Below are 17,608 nucleotides of genomic sequence, written 5' to 3' on the forward strand. Positions count from 1 at the left end.
ACTGTAGAGACTTGTGTGTGTGACTTGACAGTATCCATGTATTTGTCTTGTCTTATCACAGTGTTGGCTGCTTTAGTTATTTGTTATCCATTATTGTGAAAAGTACAAGAACAAGATTTATCTGTCTGTCTGTCTGTCTGTCTGTCTGTCTGTCTGTCTCTCTCTCTCTTTATGTATATCTCTCACTATATACTGTATATATATATATATTAGAGCTGTCGTTAATCGCGTTAATTAACGCGATTAACGTGTTAAAATTTTAATCGCGATTAAAAAAATTAATTAAGATTAAAATTTTTAATCTAACTATTTTTATTTGGCTGTTTGTGCCACATACATGTGTGTCTCTGTGGTAATTAACTGTATTTCAGATGAATTAGGATGTAAAGCGCATGAACTGTCCGATGATAAACTACTTTTAGCGGTTTTCACTTTTTTTACGTGTTGATGAAAAGATGAATGAAATCACGTGATCTTTGTAACGAGTATCTCCATTGGCTGCTAGAGCTGTCCATCAAAACCGCGTAGCTCCGCCTCCTCCCCTCCGGTAAAAAGTGAAACTCTGTGTGATGTTTCATCTCTACAGTTTATTCAAGTTATTCTATCACATGGTTATAAACATGATTTATATTTGTGATGTTTGTAGTTTTCTAAAAACACATTCGTATCTGATATTTATATGGACTAAGCGTTTACATGGACTGTTTTAATTAACACTTTTTTTTATAGCTACAGTCAATTACTTACAGATAATGTTTGCTAACTTGACTGTTTCCGGTATTTATAGATGTTTAAATGGTAATGTAGAACAGTATTTCCCAGTATTCTTGCTGCACAAACACAGTATTAAAGGGTTTTCTTAACAGATCTATGAAATAATCATATCTGTGTTTTGATGCTTTATTGGTACTCATCCTACATGTTGTGCACTTTACTGGTTTGTAAATATTTCAGATGCTGCTAAATTACATATCTGTATATTGTGTGTATATAATCTTATAGTTTGGATAATTTTGTGTTTTTGTGTTTAATGTTTAATGTATACGTTGCTTGTACACTGTATCGTACCATTACTAGAGAGATACCATCAGCTGGAAACAAATTCCTTGTGTGTATCCACATACCTGGCCAATAAATCTGATTCTGATTCTGATTCTGTTTCTGATTGATGCCTTATATTAGATCAAAACATGATGGTTGGTGCACCTGTTTTCAGTGTCAGGGTCATGAACAGGAAAAGATCCTCACTTTTGTCAGATAATGTGCTTTCTACAATGAATTTAGATGTAATAATTTTATCATATTTTATGAATGTTTTATTGGTAAACACGTTCTTGCAATAACAATGTGCATAACTGTTCAAATTTTGCTTAATTATTAGTTTGCGATTAATTGAGATGAATACATATATATTAGGGCTGTCACACGATTAAAATTTTTTAATCGAGATTAATTTTGTTCTTCAATCGCGATTAATCTCGATTAAAATGTTTAATCGTGTGACAACCCTAATATATATATATAAATCCATCTATCTGTCTGTATATCTATCTATCTATCTATCTATCTGTCTGTCCGTCTGGCTGTCTGGCTGTATATCTATCTGTCTGTCTGTCTGTCTGTCTGTCTGTCTGTCTGTCTATCTATCTATCTATCTATCTATCTATCTATCTATCTATCTATCTATCTATCTATCTATCTATCTAGACTGATGATTGGCTAAGTCCAGTTTCCCTAGAATTTTAACCTGTTGACCAATGGGTTTGAGGTTTGTCCTCTTGGCTCAGTACCAGTTCTTGTACTTGTGCTATGCTCTCATAATTACACACACTTTTCAGTCAACCGCTTCGCTTTTGTTTTTCGTAGCTACCAGTTTCACAGATCTTACACAGCAATTTATAAAATCTGCTTTTATCCAGTTTTTCTCTAGAAATTCAGCAAGTTAAATAATCTCACACAGTTTATAACCTTTAATTAGATCCAACTTCTTAATTAAAATTCTGTCCTCAGTGGTAAATAACATTTTATGTTGTGTTAAAATATTGTCGTCTATTGTTGAGCGAAAAGGCAAATTGTTCTCATGGTAACCGATATTGTAAATGAGTAAAATGACCTTGTTGTGTCTAACAGTGAAAGAATTCTGAAAAGTTATAAGCACTCACTCACACACACATACACACACACACACACACACACACTATTATCCTTACCACAAACCCTGCAGTAAGCAGCTCAGCTAACCCATAACCCAGTGCTTTAGGACAAACTTAGAGGAAGTTCTAAAATAACTTCAAACACTTTTCACAAGTTTTGTGTCTGTTTCTCACCCACATGTGAGCGCTTTGTGATGCCAAACAGCCGTGGGTCGAGAGCCGACACACAAACACGAGCAAATACACTTTAAAAGAAAGACAAACAAATCAGGTAGTTCTGAAAAATGTCACGGTATCAAGGTCAAGCTGAAAACCTGGATGTTTCGCTTAAAGCATTTAGTCCAACGGTTATCTGTTTCAAAGCTGATATAAAGAAGGTGTCAGAAATACCATCGTACAGTAAACAACAGGAAAAAAGACCAAGGGTCTGGTACCTACCCATGTGTAGTAGCCACCAGCAGCTTCCTTTTACCTGCTCATTTACCAAAAAACCCAAAAAATTTCAGTGATGTGTCCTTAAAAGTTTAGTTTTGCATGTAGAAAATATGGTCAAAAGTATTTGGACACCAGACCATTACAAAAACAAATGGTATTAATACAGAGTGACCCCTGTGTGATCTTTTCAGCTATTAACAACTGCCCAAAATAGCATTTGTATGGCTGAGCGCTGATGCTGGTCAAGAAAGCTTTAATTGGTGGTCCAGGTCACAATTTCCTTTATACAGTATAACTGATTTACTACACCTGTTAGCAACTGTCATGGCTCAAACACATAAAATCAAAATTAGAACGGGTGTCCCAATACTTTTGTCCATATAGTGCAGTCTAGATAAGATTCGTGCTTGAATGAAAATTCTGCAGCAGCCAAAAGCTTAAAACAAACCCAAAGATAATTCTTCACTTTCACCCTCCAACACTCCAGGGCATCTTCATGAACCCGGCAGACAGGGAAAAGGGCATCAGGTCATAAACGAGCCTTTTCCTGCGTAATATACAATTAGCTGTGAAATTCAAAATTTAAGGTTTGTGTTTAGCGAATTAACATTTTTCATTAGTGTAGCGTTCAAGTGCCTCAGGTTTACTGGTTAATCTGCAATATATATAGGCGTCCTAGCAATCCTACGGCAATTCAGTTAGCAATCGCTTAGTCAAAACGTCCAAGATGTTGAAGTAAAGCAGCTTAAAACACGACTCAGTAATCGGTCGTGTCTGAGAGACTGAGAGACCCTTATAGCTTATCCGGATTTAGAACCATCTGAGTTCGACGCTCAAAGAAGCTTTAAGAGGAAGAAGATTTTCACGTGATGATGACGTGAAAGCAGCGGTGCATCAGTGGCTGACGGCATTAATAAGCTGGTACGACACTGGGAAAAACGCATCATATTTATATATAAAAGCAATCACATGAGGGCTAGCCTAATACTTCCAGCCGGGTAGCTGGTAATCTGCAATCATTGGCAAATTCAACTTCCTATCTTAAATGAGCCTCCACTTGATTAGAAAGACAGAAAATGTGGTTTAATAATCACAGTGAGCAAAAAATTTATATGGTCATGTTTTAAGTACATTTAAAGTGCTCCAACTTTTTTGTTCCATTGAAACATTCAAACTGCTGTCATGAAAAAAAAGCATTCATTCATTTTCATTTAAATTCATTAATTGCACATTTTAGACTGACAGGTTCGTTCATATTTAGAGGCGGGGGTGCCTGTTTATCACAAAACATATCGGGACAGCACTTACATACATCATTCATCGATCCGACGGCATCATCACATCTTGTATCTTGTATGTGAAGCCTGCTGAGGCACTTCATTAAGAAATCCTTTGACTACACAATAATACTAAAAACATCTAAACAATAAATGAATCAAGTCTCTGTGTTCTTTACAGTGGGGTGTCCATTACAACTGTCCATTACAATATGGCCAAACTGAACAAAAACCAAATACAAGCGGCCATAAATAATAAAAGCAATGTTACTTCCTACATCCATACACGGTTTGCATATACTGGTACTAACATTTGGCACTGTGATACATAAAGAATCTACATTCATGTATTGATGCATTTTGAGGCCACAGGGTGGTCAAGCGTGCAGTAAAAACTCAACGTGCGCAATATTGTTTACCGCAGGATCATGTGGAATGTCTGAAGATTATTAAAAAGAACATAACATAAGGAGATTTGTATATGTACGTATATGTATGTGCGCTGTCTTATATAATGCACAGCTGGCGCGACAGCGATTTTGTTCCTATTGCATAGTGTGAGAGGACGTTACTAAAACAGAATGTACATGAGTTTTAAAAGGCGGCAACACAAACCAGATCGCCCGGTGCCACCAGTGCCACAATTACCAGGCTTATAGTTAAGACTCGTGTGCTATGGTTTCTGGTTTTCATGTCTATACTAAGAACTAGACAGATCATAGTGTCATTCGTTTACATTAAGGAGGTTCATTTAGCATTTAGTAGATGGTTTTCCCACTTTTTCCTCCCAATTTAGTGAAGCCAATCAGTTGCTGGGGACCCTGACGGCGTCCAAGGAGGGTGTATACATTTGCCCGACACTCACTGCCACAAATGTGCGCAGTCCACCGATCCCTTCTTATTCTCCCATATTGAGTGGATTTGCACTTGAGGTCAGCTTTGCATACAGAGAGCCACGCCCGGATCTTCTGTACAGGTTCCTTACACAGAGTTGATAACCCCGCCCTTTTCTTTCCTACGCAGCTGACCGGAGGCCAATTCTGTCTGCTGCAGGCAACTTAGTGGGTGCCCAGCTGACCGGTAGCAGAGCCGAGATACAATTTACAATTGTAAATAAATACATAGGGTTAAGGGCCTTGCTTAGGGGCCTAACTGTGGCAGCTTTGAGGTGGTGGGGCATAAACCAGGGACTTTCTGAATACCATTATTGCACTGAGAGTAACGCACTAATCTCCATTATCCCTCGTCTCTGTGCAGCGCCATAGATCAGCCAGCAGAGGTCATAATTGCATCCCCTCCCGCATCCACCATGCAAATGAGCCAATCGTTGTTCGCGCAGGCACATGTAGGTGCCCAGCCTGCCGGTAGCAGAGCTGAGATTCGAACCGACGGGTCTGAGATGTCAGCTCTGGTGTGCTAGCCCTTGATGCTTCATTCTTGTGCTGTAAAATGAATAGTAGTCCACGGACAAAATGTACACTTGTGGTATATCAGTTGGCAGATATTGGGCTTGCATGGATCTGTTACACTGGGAGGAATCATCTTCTATATTAAAGAATTTAGAATGAATTTAAATGAATAACATTTTAAAACTTGATTATTAGTGTAAATCTACGGGAGGGGGGGGGGGGGGGTACTTCATTCTGATATGTGCACCTAAATCAGCCCCATCTAATATCTCGTGATGCCTTGATGACGTTCATATGAACACTGTGATTTGAGTCCACTGGTCCTGTAGGGATTTCCCTCCCGCTCAGTCTCTCAGGTCCACACCTCCATGGGCACCATGGCCTCCTTGGAGCCAATAGGTGGCAGAAGGTTCTGCTCACTGAGGAAGCACAGAGGGAACTGAACCAGGAAGCCCCTGATCTTCTTGAGTTCCTCGTGAGCGCGTGCGGGATCCTCTTTATCCAAACCGGGCTTGGCCAGGTAGCTCTCCAGCTCCAGGGTCGACCGCACGTCACTCGAGGGCAAACAGCGGAAAACCTGCAGGAACGAATACAGATGATCTAACTGTGAGGAACTGATTACAGCTAACGAAGCTTCAACTTTAATATCAACTCATGTATAATTGCCCTGAAAAGCATCAGTAAGCTTTTTATGCAATAATCAGACAAATATTTCATTTCCTTTTGTTTTAATCAACCGCTTTATCCTGGTCCTGGTGTACACCCCAGACAGGTGCCTCAGCCATCATGTCTGTGTGGATGTTATTCACACTCCAGTGAACATTTTGGTTCCGGGTTTGTAAAAACTGATTAACTAATGTGTAAATGAGGCTTTGAAAATATCCAAATGAGGAGACACTAAATCATCTAAATTAGAAACTGTCAAACTACTTTGACGATATGACTGAGTGTATATGATGTAGGTCAAGGCTAAGGCTAAAATACTGCATTATAGCACCATCTATCGGCGGATTAGGTCAGTTCCTCCATTGCACGGTACCCTACAGCAGGGTTTTTCAAACAAAATATGTCTCTGAGGGAAAATAATAATTAAAAAACGAATTTTAACAGGCACAAACAAGAAATAAACTTGTACACAAACACCCCTTGTTGAGGCTTTACTATGAATGTCGTAAACCACAGTAGGACCAGATTGCCACCAATTTTATTAATTAAGTATATTTCGCTGTGGGTTTTGTTTTGATGCATCGTTTGTGTGGCCTTGCAAAACTTCCACTGCTTCTACTTACAATGAAAGACCTCTGGCCACTTTGGGCACATTGTTGCCCTTAATTCGCTCACATTCCATATAAATCAAGCCCTTCTTGCTGGTTTTAAACACAAACAACTGGCAACTTCTGTCTGGTTGAGTTTGAAAGTTTGAAAAACCTTGCCCTACAGTACGGTGTGAATCCAAATCCAGAACTATCCGTACTATACCTAATGTGCTATGTTTGTTCCCAAGGGTACTGGTGGAAATACAAGGAGCTCGTGGTGAGGGTATATTGACATTCTTCACCAGACTAATATAATACAGTAACTATAAACAATAGCAAAACCTGACTTGCTGCAACCCTGGCCAAGATAAAGCGTTTTTTACATGCAAAGAAAAACCCCACACAACAACGTTATAGCGCTTTTAGTGCCCAGACACCTTAATATAGAAAATATGATATGATATGATCGTTATGAATCTGACCTTTTGGTAGATGCTGGCGTTGCGAGCAGCCGTGCTTATCCACACCTCCTTATAAAAAGAATCACTGATGGGGTCTGTGATGTCTATGCTGGGATCAGTGAAAGCTCCAAGGATCATCCTGTTTAGAAAAGACAAAAAAAACAGATTAAATGTTGTGCAGTGTATTTATTTACTGTAAACTTAACCCTATTAACCTAGCCACTTAAGTCGACACAGAAGATTAATCTGTGCATATTAGCATACAATCAAAAGAATGTCAGAAAAACTTGATGGAATCTCGAATCTCAGCTCTGCTATAGGCTGGCCGGGCTACACCCTGTCTGAAGGGATTTCTCATTTCTGAACAACACACACTACTATGTCATGACCAGGTTAGTGTCAATAAAGTGCTGAGAATGGTCCACCACCCAAACATCATCTGGTCAGTCAGGTCCTGTGATCCTGTTGGATACCAAAAATATGAAGCGAAAAGCTGACACACCTGAAGCATTCCTGACGAAGCCGAAGTCCAAAACGTCCTGCCTGGTATTCCTGTCCGTCCATAACAGACGGCTCAGTCTCGGTGTCCTCGTAGATCACCGCAACCTCACTGTCCCGCTTCCCAAGCATACTGCGATCGTTGATGTTGGCCGAGCCTGGAGAAGTGAAAATACAAAACATAAGGAAAGAGATCCTGTTATGGTGGTTAAATGGTATAAACGTCATATTTTCACATGCCTCGAGCACACAGACATGTGACAGAACCGGCTCCGACCTACCGATGATAACTGTATTGTCGTCTGCGATGAGCATTTTGCTGTGGACGTAGATCAGCTCCGTGACCAGCTTGCCCTCCAGCTCAGCATGGGTTCTCAGCCCCCCGAACGAGATGTAGTTTATCCACTGATCTCCCACTGCACACAGACAGATAAGAGGAAACTGAGGACCCTTACAATGGTCCTGCCATCCCAATAATACTGATATAATATTGCATGCACACTTAGGGTTAGGATGAAATTTCTGCAGCTTTATATGTCACTGAATGTCATAATAGCACTGTAAAAGTGCAGATAGCTGTTTTAATCTAGGGCGGGGCACGTGCCAGGGATAAAATGAGTACCACACTGCTGTATGCAGGTCTGATCTCATGTGGTCAGTTTGTAGATGGTAATGACAATACAGGACGTCTACACAAATGCAAGTACGGGCTGTGTCTCAAACGGCATACTCCTTGTGATGCATGTATTAAAAACACACAATATACAGCCAAAAGTATTTGGTCACCTGAATATGACCTTGTTTGACATCCGATTTCAAACTAAATGGTATTCAAATGCACTGACCTCTATGTGATCTTTTCAGCTGTAACAAAAACCACGTTTCTAAGAAGGCTCCTCACAAGACTGTGGGAATTTGTGGCCATTCAGTCAAAAGAGCGTTTGTATGGATGGGGACTGATATTGGTCATAAAAGCCTCAACTGATGTTCTGGTTCTTTCCAAAGCAGTTCGGTTGGGCTGAGGTCAGTTTCTTTATACCGAGATTTTTCATGTCTATATAGAGCTTGTATATTATATTAGAAGCATGTAATTTCCCTTATATAAATTATTTATTATACCTGGTAGCAACTGCTGTGGTTAAAACACACGAATTCAATCATTAGAAGGGGTGTTGCAATGCTGTGTGTCCATATGGTGTAGTGTAGCGCCGGTGTTATTCGTTGGACAACCACTAGAGGTCTCTGTAACACTGTTCTTCTTAAGTTAGAAAGAACAATGTTATCAGGCTGTACTGGGAGGGAAGCTGGGTGTCGCAGGAAGTTCGGTTCCAGTGGGAAGCACTGGGTAACAGGCTGGAATACCCCGCACACCATTTATAAAGCTAATATACTGTTTGTTATGCAACACTGGTCCCTCTTTGTGCTGGGCAGCCTAATAACACCCCTTGAGGAGCTGTGGAGAGAATGGCAAGGACTTGGGTGCAGGGATTCATCATGGATGAAAAAATGCAATGATGGGTAAGACTGGTGGGTAGCACTGTCGCCTGACAGCAAGAAGGTCCTGGGTTCGATCCCCAGGTGGGGCGGTCTGGGTCCTTTCTGTGTGGAGTTTGCATGTTCTCTCTGTGTCTGTGTGGGTTTCCTCCAGGTGCTCCGGTTGTCCATGACTAAATCGTCCATGACTGTGTTTGACATTAAACTAGTGAACTGAGACCCTGCCAGGAACATATGATTGACCCAGAACCTTACGTTTCTTTTACGTGACCTAGAAGAGACCAACAGATCAAATAAAAACTACTGGGAGTGACTTACTCTCTTTCTTCAGCTGGGACACGATGGAGCAGTCTCCTCTTAGCATCGTTCTAAAAAATATAATAATAATAATCAAAGAACAGCAAAATGTTTGAAGAACAAGGAACTGTTTGCTGGGGTCGTATGTATGACTGGTGTTCCACATTCTAATGCATAGCAGCCACATGGTGCATAGCAGCTACACAATGATAAATAATAATATACATAAAATAAATAAAATAATAATGAGAGCAGTTGTAGCCTGGTGATTAAGATACTGTACTAGTAATCCACAGGTCCCTGGATCAAGCCCCACAACTCCCGATCGTGGTTCTGTGTTTTTCATTACCTGTAATTGAAGTGCATGATGGCCTGTAGGGCGGTGCCTCCCCCTGTGTTGATGTCTCCTTCGAATCCAGGCAGGAGTGGAGTAATCACGTACACACGGTACTTCTTGCCGTCTCTGTTCAAAGGCAAAGCGATAGGTAAAGTCTGAGCATTCTGTGTGTGTGATGGTAATGCTGTTTAAGTGCACTGATTTATGTGTAATAAAATAAAGAGTTCAGTACTCCGCCCAAGGTAAACACTGGCATGTACAATCTTAAAACCAAGCACATCAGTCATCACTAATGCCCTTCCTAATTCACGGACCGTGTAATGAACCTGTTCTCGTGTAATATGCAATTCGCTGTGAAATTTGTGAAACATTTCAGGCAGGTTTAACTCACCGGTAGGCTTTGATGATGCGCTGAGCGATGGCGTCGCCGATCTTGTTGTAGACGAGCTTGTTGTCGGCACAGCTTATGAAGAACTGGTTCTGAAAGACACGATCCACCAGTCAGCTTTACATACTGCAGGAGAACTTTAATCTATTATTTATTCCATATTATGTGTGGCAAAAGTATATGGACTGCTTTGTACAGAAATGAACTTCAACGTTGTTTGTTGATGTGTATTTGTGCATAGGGGCAGTTGAGGTACTAAACTAGTAATCAAAAGAGCTGGTGGAACGGCCCAAATACTACTAATAATAATAATGTTCTATAGCCCTGACGGGACGAGAGTAGAGAAGACTTGTGTTTACCTCGATGTAGATGTAGTGTTGGCTGTTTCCTATCACGTGGACGTAGGCGTTGTGAATCGACTCTTCGTGGCGCTTGATACCGGCTGACCAGTCGGCTGCAGAACGCAACACCTGAGAGAGGCGGAGGAGATTTTATTACAGTCGTACCTTGTAACTCAACGTTAGACTCAAAATCTTTGAAACTCAACACCCTTCGTCGAGAAATTTGTACCCTTAAATTCGATGTTTCCCTTAAACTTAATCTGTTCAGTTTTTTTTTTTTTATGTTTATTTAATTTTAAATTAACAATGAACAGCCACTTTGTTTAGCGCTTGGCTTGAGCTTCACATGTATCTGTGTTTATCTGGATTTCCCTCACTGTTTCACTTTTAAACTTGTGTTACAGCTCGAGCTTCTGAGAAATTATAACAATCAGAATCAGCTTTTTATTTGAGTGTTTTTATATTACGGGTGTGTTCGAAAACCTAGTGCGCTCTCTACATAGACACATCTTACTTCATCCTACACGCGCTCCCGAGAAGTAAGCTGTTTGAAATCCTAGACGCCTTAATATGCTCACTGATACCTTAAAATTTCAGCTGTATTTTGACTCATGAACGAGTGAGCATGCGATGCTGCCTTAGCGGTGGAGGCAATCCCAGCATTCAGCGCGGCACAACTTTTCTCACAGAACAATAAAAAACATGGCTGACAGTGTGGGGAAACGAATGGAGTTATTCTCAAATGTAAATACATTATTATTGATTTTTAATTTGTATAAACTAGCACAAGGGTTATTTGCAAATTCGGGCTTGTCAGCAAATGTAACCATTTTCGGTACACGGAGTGAGATGTTATTTGACATGCTAGCGCATTGTGCCACCCCATCCCTTTGGTTTGAATGGCATGAGGCTAACTAGTTAGTGAAAACTGATGGAATCGCTAAGTAGTGCGTTCGAATAACCTGCCTTATAAGTCGATGATCCTCTCTACTTAGGCAGCTGCCTATGTAGGCAGTAAGACAGCAAGGCAGCTCACTAGGTTTTTGAACACACCCTATATTTGTGTTATTTTTAGTGTATAAGTGTCAAAAACAACCCCATTATTTGACATGAGCCTAAAATATATGCAGACCATGGAACGCATTAACAGGTTTTCCATACTTTCTTATGGGAAAAAATACCTTGAAACTCAACACTCAATGCCAGTCCCAGAACCTATTGACGTTGAGTTTCAAGGTACCACAGTTACAGCTGTAACTTCACTGCTCTGCTGGTCTTACCTGAACTTTAGTGGGGACACAGCCTGGCACTGGGTGTTTGATCTCGTTGGCCGTGGCGTGGGATTTAGGGAGGAGGTACGGGTATGAAAGCGACCTGTACTTGGGCTTCATTATCTGGGGTTTCAAAACAAAAGCAATGTCATGTTTAAGTCTTATATATTTTCTTGCCTTTATGTACAGTACGTGATGAATGAAATGCTTGGTCACCTTGGTGAAATTCCAGCGTTGGATAAAGTGCCGAGCGACATCTCTGGCGGCCTTTCCGTGAACCACGGATGCGATGTCGTGCCAAGGCATTCTGGGGGTTATATGCCTATCGATGAAATCTGGAACCCACAGATAACGTCTAGTAAGTAAAAGCAACAATTAATCAAACATGTTTGGGGTAAACGGGACACAAGCTGGGTAACTTACCATCGAATGGTTTTTCCAGCTGGATCCAGTCCTTGTGGACGAAGTTGCAGTAGTCCTTGCCGTGCCAGAAACGCGTGTTTCCCATCAGACCGATGACGTCAGCCTGCAGATCCGGGCCTGATTCTGTGTCTGGTGAAGAGAGGAGAGTCAAACCGTCAGTCTTAAATTTTTAAAAGGGGGGCATCATGTGTAGTAGGGTATTGGGGGAAGATATAGTGAGGCAACCCATGCACTACTAGTCTTATAACTAGAGCCCTGTTAAAGTCACAGGATGTTAGCTGCTTTACTTCGACATCTTGGACATTTTGACTAACCGATTGCTAACTGAATTGCCGTAGGATTGCTAGAACGCCTCATAGTGCAGATTAACCAGTAAACATGCGGCACTTTTACTAAATCACATGCATATTACATGGGGGAAAAGAAATTCCCGGTCATTTCACGGCCCGTGATGCTGTGAATTAGGTGTGGCCCTAGTTATAACACAACAGTTGTTCATAAAGGAAACTAAAATCACATGTAAATTGTTCATTTTCATTTCGCCGCAGGTCTGCTGGGCGCAAAGCAGGAATATCCTGGAAAGGGCGCCGATCCATCGCAGGGCTTTGATAATCCCTCCCTCAGACAGAGCTAATCATGTCTGTCTAGATGCACAACCGTCCAACAGCAAACCAATGTAGATCCACTGCTTCGTAATCTTCCACAAAGCTAGAAGCAACAAGTGATTTATTTACAGAGGTGTAGATAACACACCTGAACGCAAAAACGAGGAGATTTGATTAGTAGTTTTAGCCACGGAGGTAATTTCGACCTAAACAGTCCAGTGGACTAACTGCCATGTCAGTCAGCTATCGAAAGCAGCCGATAGCCGAGCAGTTAGGCCAGAGCTCAGGAAACACACGAGAGGAAACACTCAGGATCTCGAATGGCAACCCGTGAGCTTCACTCACCTCCCCGGAACAGACGGGAGGGTAAAGGAACCCTCAGCTCCATCCATTTAAGCGGAATCAAATTCTGTTTGCTACAAATACTGTGAGAATAATCTGTGGAAAAGGCCAGCCATACAAGATTCCATTCACTTATATTATATATAATATAAAATATTACACATCAGTTTCGGTATTTCAGTGTTTTTTGGCACTGGAAAACATGCGGCTAGTGTTCTAGCTGCCATCTAGCATGCCAATATGGGTTGCCATGTCACACCACGGACACACTGCAGCTGCATTGCGGACATGCCAGGACACAAAATCTTGATTAGGCTTAATTTCCATGTGTAATCTGGCAACCTGTCTGGCTAATGAAAATGCGCCAATCCTTGACCAGACAAAAGCTACTGCATCAATGGCAAGAAGGTGACTCTTCATCCAATCTACCCTCCCTCAGACATGGCCAGTCACATCTGTTTTCAAGCAACACAAATGATGCATTTTACTCTCTCAGATCTGGTCCCACTGTGGTTTACAAGATGTAACATAAAGCCTCCACAAGGTTAAAATGCTTTTATTTAATTATTATTACTTTCTCTGCGACCCATTTTTTGATGTAGGAGACACTAGGTCACTGAGAGACACCACAGGCTGTTTAATGACAGTTTGCCTTACTTTCCTCCGAGCTGTCGTCGCTGGTCACACTCTCAGCGTGGGTAAGGCCGTGTCTCTGGAGCCGTTTGCGGATGCTGAAGCGTGTCCTCTTGGTCTTGCCGTGTCCCTTCAGCTTGGGCTGCACTATCATGTCTCTGCTGGAGCTGTCGCCGTTGCTCTGGGTGGGATCGTCTGTGGGAGAGGACATCGTACTAGGCGCCTCGGTCACATTCTGTAACACGGAGCACAAGAAAATGGAACTGGATTGTTCAACTGGTACAAGAACTGTCCGGTACTGACAAGACCAGAAGCTACACAATTGACACATAAGATTGAAACTCAAAACACGGTCTCTTGTTAGGATGAACAAACGTTTATATTTATTTATAAACTGTGATCACCTCTGCAGAAGTGTTGAGCGTCCTCGTAACGCTCCCGACGTCCGTCAGCCGATGCTCCCGGTCATCCCAGCGCCCGTATGCCAAGTCGATCCCGCCCACGAAGGCCACCGATTGGTCGATAATGACAGTCTTTTCATGATGGGCCCACAGATAGACCGAGGATGAGACGTGGTCGGGATGCCGCATGACCTGGAAAAAGGAATACAGTGTGAGCTTAGTGGGTGGAGCTTCGGGGTATCAATCGGAGGATAGTGGTGTTGAATCCCAGCTCTGCCCCCTTTTGACATTCATGACATCACAGGTAGTTACCGCTTACACAAGATTCATCAGTTCAAGTTTAATGGACAATTTTGTATTGTCTTTGGACTGTTGGAGGAAACCCACACAGACACTGGGAGAACATGCAAACTCCACACAGAAAGGACCCGGACCGTTCCACCTGGGAATCGAACCCAGGACCTTCTTGCTGTGAGGCAACAGTGCTGCCCTCCGAGCCACCATGCCCTAAATTACTATTGTTATTTTAATAATATACCATTATACCACTCTTCTGCTGTGTATAAACCATTATAGTACCTTGATATTGGGGTGGAGTTGGTGCAGCGTCCTCTTGCTGTATCCGCTGTTGATTCCGAGGGCCAATTCAACTTCCTTATACAACAGCACACAGATCCGCACTCCTTTTTGCTGCAAACCACAAAAAAACGCGTCAGAACAGGGAGTGTCTAATGTATTTTAAAAGCTGGCAACTATTACGCTATCAGCCAGCCAGGCTTCTAGACAGACATGATTGATTATGCCTGGTTGGAAGGGGTGGAGGGTTGAAGCCCTACGATGGATTAGTACCCTGTCCGAGTTATGCCTGCATGCACCCCAGTGCCGAAGGTGGTGCCGGACCTGCCAAGACCCACTCACTGTCCACTCTATTAGACACTCCTACCTAGTTGGTCCACCTTGTAGATGTAAAGTCAGAGACGATCGCTCATCTATTGCTGCTGTTTGAGTCGGTCATCTTCTAGACCTTCATCAGTGGTCACAGGACGCTGTCTACGGGGCGCTGTTGGCTGGATATTTTTGGTTGGTGGACTATTCTCAGTCCAGCAGTGACAGTGAGGGGTTTAAAAACTCCATCAGCACCAGCACAACACACGGTGTTGGTATGCAGTGCTGAGAATCATCCACCACCTAAATAATACGTGGTCCTGTGGGGGTCCTGAACATTGAAGAACAGCATGAAAGGGGGCTAACAAAGCATGTAGAGAAATAGATTGACTACAGTCAGTAATTGTAGAACTACAAAGTGCTTCTATATTCTAAAATGGACAGTGAGTGTAGAAACCATGTATATCAGTGTATAAGGTAACATCTCCGCCTGCAATGCTCAGCTTGGCCAGGCAGGTAGAGGAGGCACCTATTTGTATTTGTAGACCCCAGCTAGACCCAATCTGCTCACTATGTGGTAACTATGTAGTAAATAATTCATACAAAACATGCAGTCGTAACTCACAGCCTTGCGCTTCAGGACGCAGTCGAGTCGCCAGCGGTTGCCCTCCACGACTGGTCTTTTGAGGAAAATCTCAGGGCTCAGCCTGTCGCAACAGACAAGCGTATCATTAGCGATGCCAGACCTTAGCTTCCTTAGCTTCCTGTTTTTATCACCATGACAACCGAATCGCATACATAAGCCAATAGGAGAACCGTAGACAAAACATTCTCGGCCACATAATTAACAACCGAGTGGTGCATTTACATACGCACTGACTGACAGAACTGTAACATGATGCTGATCTTCTGCCTGCACGAGGTAACAGATCTGTTTGACCACTGTTCCATCCCGGGTGTGTCCTCTACGTGAGCGTGTTCTCAGTAGGCCTGAGTCTTTCCTCCTGGCCTGGATACTGGATACCAAATACTTCTCTTTCCTTTACTCTAAGGAGTTGGGCCACTTGACCTTCTTTCATTGCTCTGATGTCCAGTTCTGATGGCTGTGTGCCCATTGTAGATGCTTTAGGTGGTGGGCATAAGTTATCTTGGACACTGTGACTGGTCTGCGAGTTCACAGCCCCATATACAAAAGAATTCATTAGATACAAATATTTCCATGATCTGCAGTTTGAACCACGGCAGCTCTTATGTTGGTCCATACCGATGTCATAGCCTATACATTGTAAGGTATTTATTAAAAGGGTTTTTCCACCACAACGTCTTCTGGCCTGTCCCTCCTCGGACCACTATCGGTGGGTACTCAGCACAGCTGCCTGTACACCCCCGTTGCTGTTTCGGATACTTCAACCCAGTCGTCTGGCCATAATAATTTAACCCTCATCAGGATCGAACTCGATAAGGTCGTTATGCTGATCATATCTGCTGCTCTATCAGTCCAACATTGAATATATCCCTGCTCACGGGTGGTCCTAATGTTTTGGCTCATCAATGTACAGTATATACCCTATCATTTTACATTACATTTTCAGCATTTAGCAGATGCTTTAACCCAAAGCGACTTACAAATGTTACAGTATATAGTTACATTTGTGACAGTATACAGTCTAAGCAAATTGAGGGTTAAGGGCCTTGCTCAAGGGCCCAACAGTGGCAACCTGGCAGTGGTGAGGCTTGAACCGGCAATCTTCTAATTACTGGACCAGTACCTTAGGCTAGGCTACCACTAGGCTACAACTGCCCTACACTGCTCTACACATCAAAAATTGAATTGTGTCCTGTTGATACATACCACCAATCAGTGATGAAGATCTCCTCCTCAGCACGCTCCAGTGCATTAGCCACATCTTCCATGTATGCTTTACCGTTCACATACCTTAAACAGAGAATACGATACATATTATTGACCGATTTCACCCAAAATACCAAAACCTCCATTGTAAAATGAACCCTTGTTACTGGGCAATGTAGGGAGTTTGCTAAATGCTTCATATAGTAAAATGAATGGAATATAAATACAGTGTATCACAAAAGTGAGTACACCCCTCACATTTCTGCAAATATTTTATTATATCTTTTCATGGGACAACACTATAGAAATCAAACTTGGATATAACTTAGAGTAGTCAGTGTACAGCTTGTATAGCAGTGTAGATTTACTGTCTTCTGAAAATAACTCAACACACAGCCATTAATGTCTAAATGGCTGGCAACATAAGTGAGTACACCCCACAGTGAACATGTCCAAATTGTGCCCAAAGTGTCAATATTTTGTGTGACCACCATTATTATCCAGCACTGCCTTAACCCTCCTGGGCATGGAATTCACCAGAGCTGCACAGGTTGCTACTGGAATCCTCTTCCACTCCTCCATGATGACATCACGGAGCTGGTGGATGTTAGACACCTTGAACTCCTCCACCTTCCACTTGAGGATGCGCCACAGGTGCTCAATTGGGTTTAGTCCATCACCTTTACCTTCAGCTTCCTCAGCAAGGCAGTTGTCATCTTGGAGGTTGTGTTTGGGGTCGTTATCCTGTTGGAAAACTGCCATGAGGCCCAGTTTTCGAAGGGAGGGGATCATGCTCTGTTTCAGAATGTCACAGTACATGTTGGAATTCATGTTTCCCTCAATGAACTGC

General features: G+C 42.3%; 1 protein-coding gene across 2 annotated transcripts in view; it reads right to left on the reverse strand.

Moving 5' to 3' along the window:
- Nucleotides 1-3,695: 3,695 nt before the first annotated feature.
- pld1b (phospholipase D1b) overlaps nucleotides 3,696-17,608 on the reverse strand; it is a 48,306-nt gene continuing 34,393 nt past the window's right edge. For both annotated transcript variants that reach the window (XM_062985440.1, XM_062985439.1), the window contains exons 11-26: nucleotides 16,759-16,842; nucleotides 15,532-15,613; nucleotides 14,601-14,711; nucleotides 14,025-14,213; nucleotides 13,645-13,855; nucleotides 12,041-12,169; nucleotides 11,834-11,952; nucleotides 11,627-11,740; nucleotides 10,365-10,475; nucleotides 10,009-10,097; nucleotides 9,630-9,743; nucleotides 9,302-9,351; nucleotides 7,771-7,905; nucleotides 7,494-7,647; nucleotides 7,013-7,130; nucleotides 3,696-5,851 (exon numbers count right to left, since the gene is read on the reverse strand). In XM_062985440.1, the coding sequence (XP_062841510.1) occupies nucleotides 5,627-5,851; nucleotides 7,013-7,130; nucleotides 7,494-7,647; nucleotides 7,771-7,905; nucleotides 9,302-9,351; nucleotides 9,630-9,743; nucleotides 10,009-10,097; nucleotides 10,365-10,475; nucleotides 11,627-11,740; nucleotides 11,834-11,952; nucleotides 12,041-12,169; nucleotides 13,645-13,855; nucleotides 14,025-14,213; nucleotides 14,601-14,711; nucleotides 15,532-15,613; nucleotides 16,759-16,842 (2,035 nt within the window). In that variant the 3' untranslated portion in view covers nucleotides 3,696-5,626. The remainder of the gene's footprint in view (nucleotides 5,852-7,012; nucleotides 7,131-7,493; nucleotides 7,648-7,770; nucleotides 7,906-9,301; nucleotides 9,352-9,629; nucleotides 9,744-10,008; nucleotides 10,098-10,364; nucleotides 10,476-11,626; nucleotides 11,741-11,833; nucleotides 11,953-12,040; nucleotides 12,170-13,644; nucleotides 13,856-14,024; nucleotides 14,214-14,600; nucleotides 14,712-15,531; nucleotides 15,614-16,758; nucleotides 16,843-17,608) is intronic.

This window comes from Trichomycterus rosablanca, chromosome 23 (genome assembly GCF_030014385.1).
Source record: "Trichomycterus rosablanca isolate fTriRos1 chromosome 23, fTriRos1.hap1, whole genome shotgun sequence".
Classification (NCBI taxonomy): domain Eukaryota; kingdom Metazoa; phylum Chordata; class Actinopteri; order Siluriformes; family Trichomycteridae; genus Trichomycterus; species Trichomycterus rosablanca.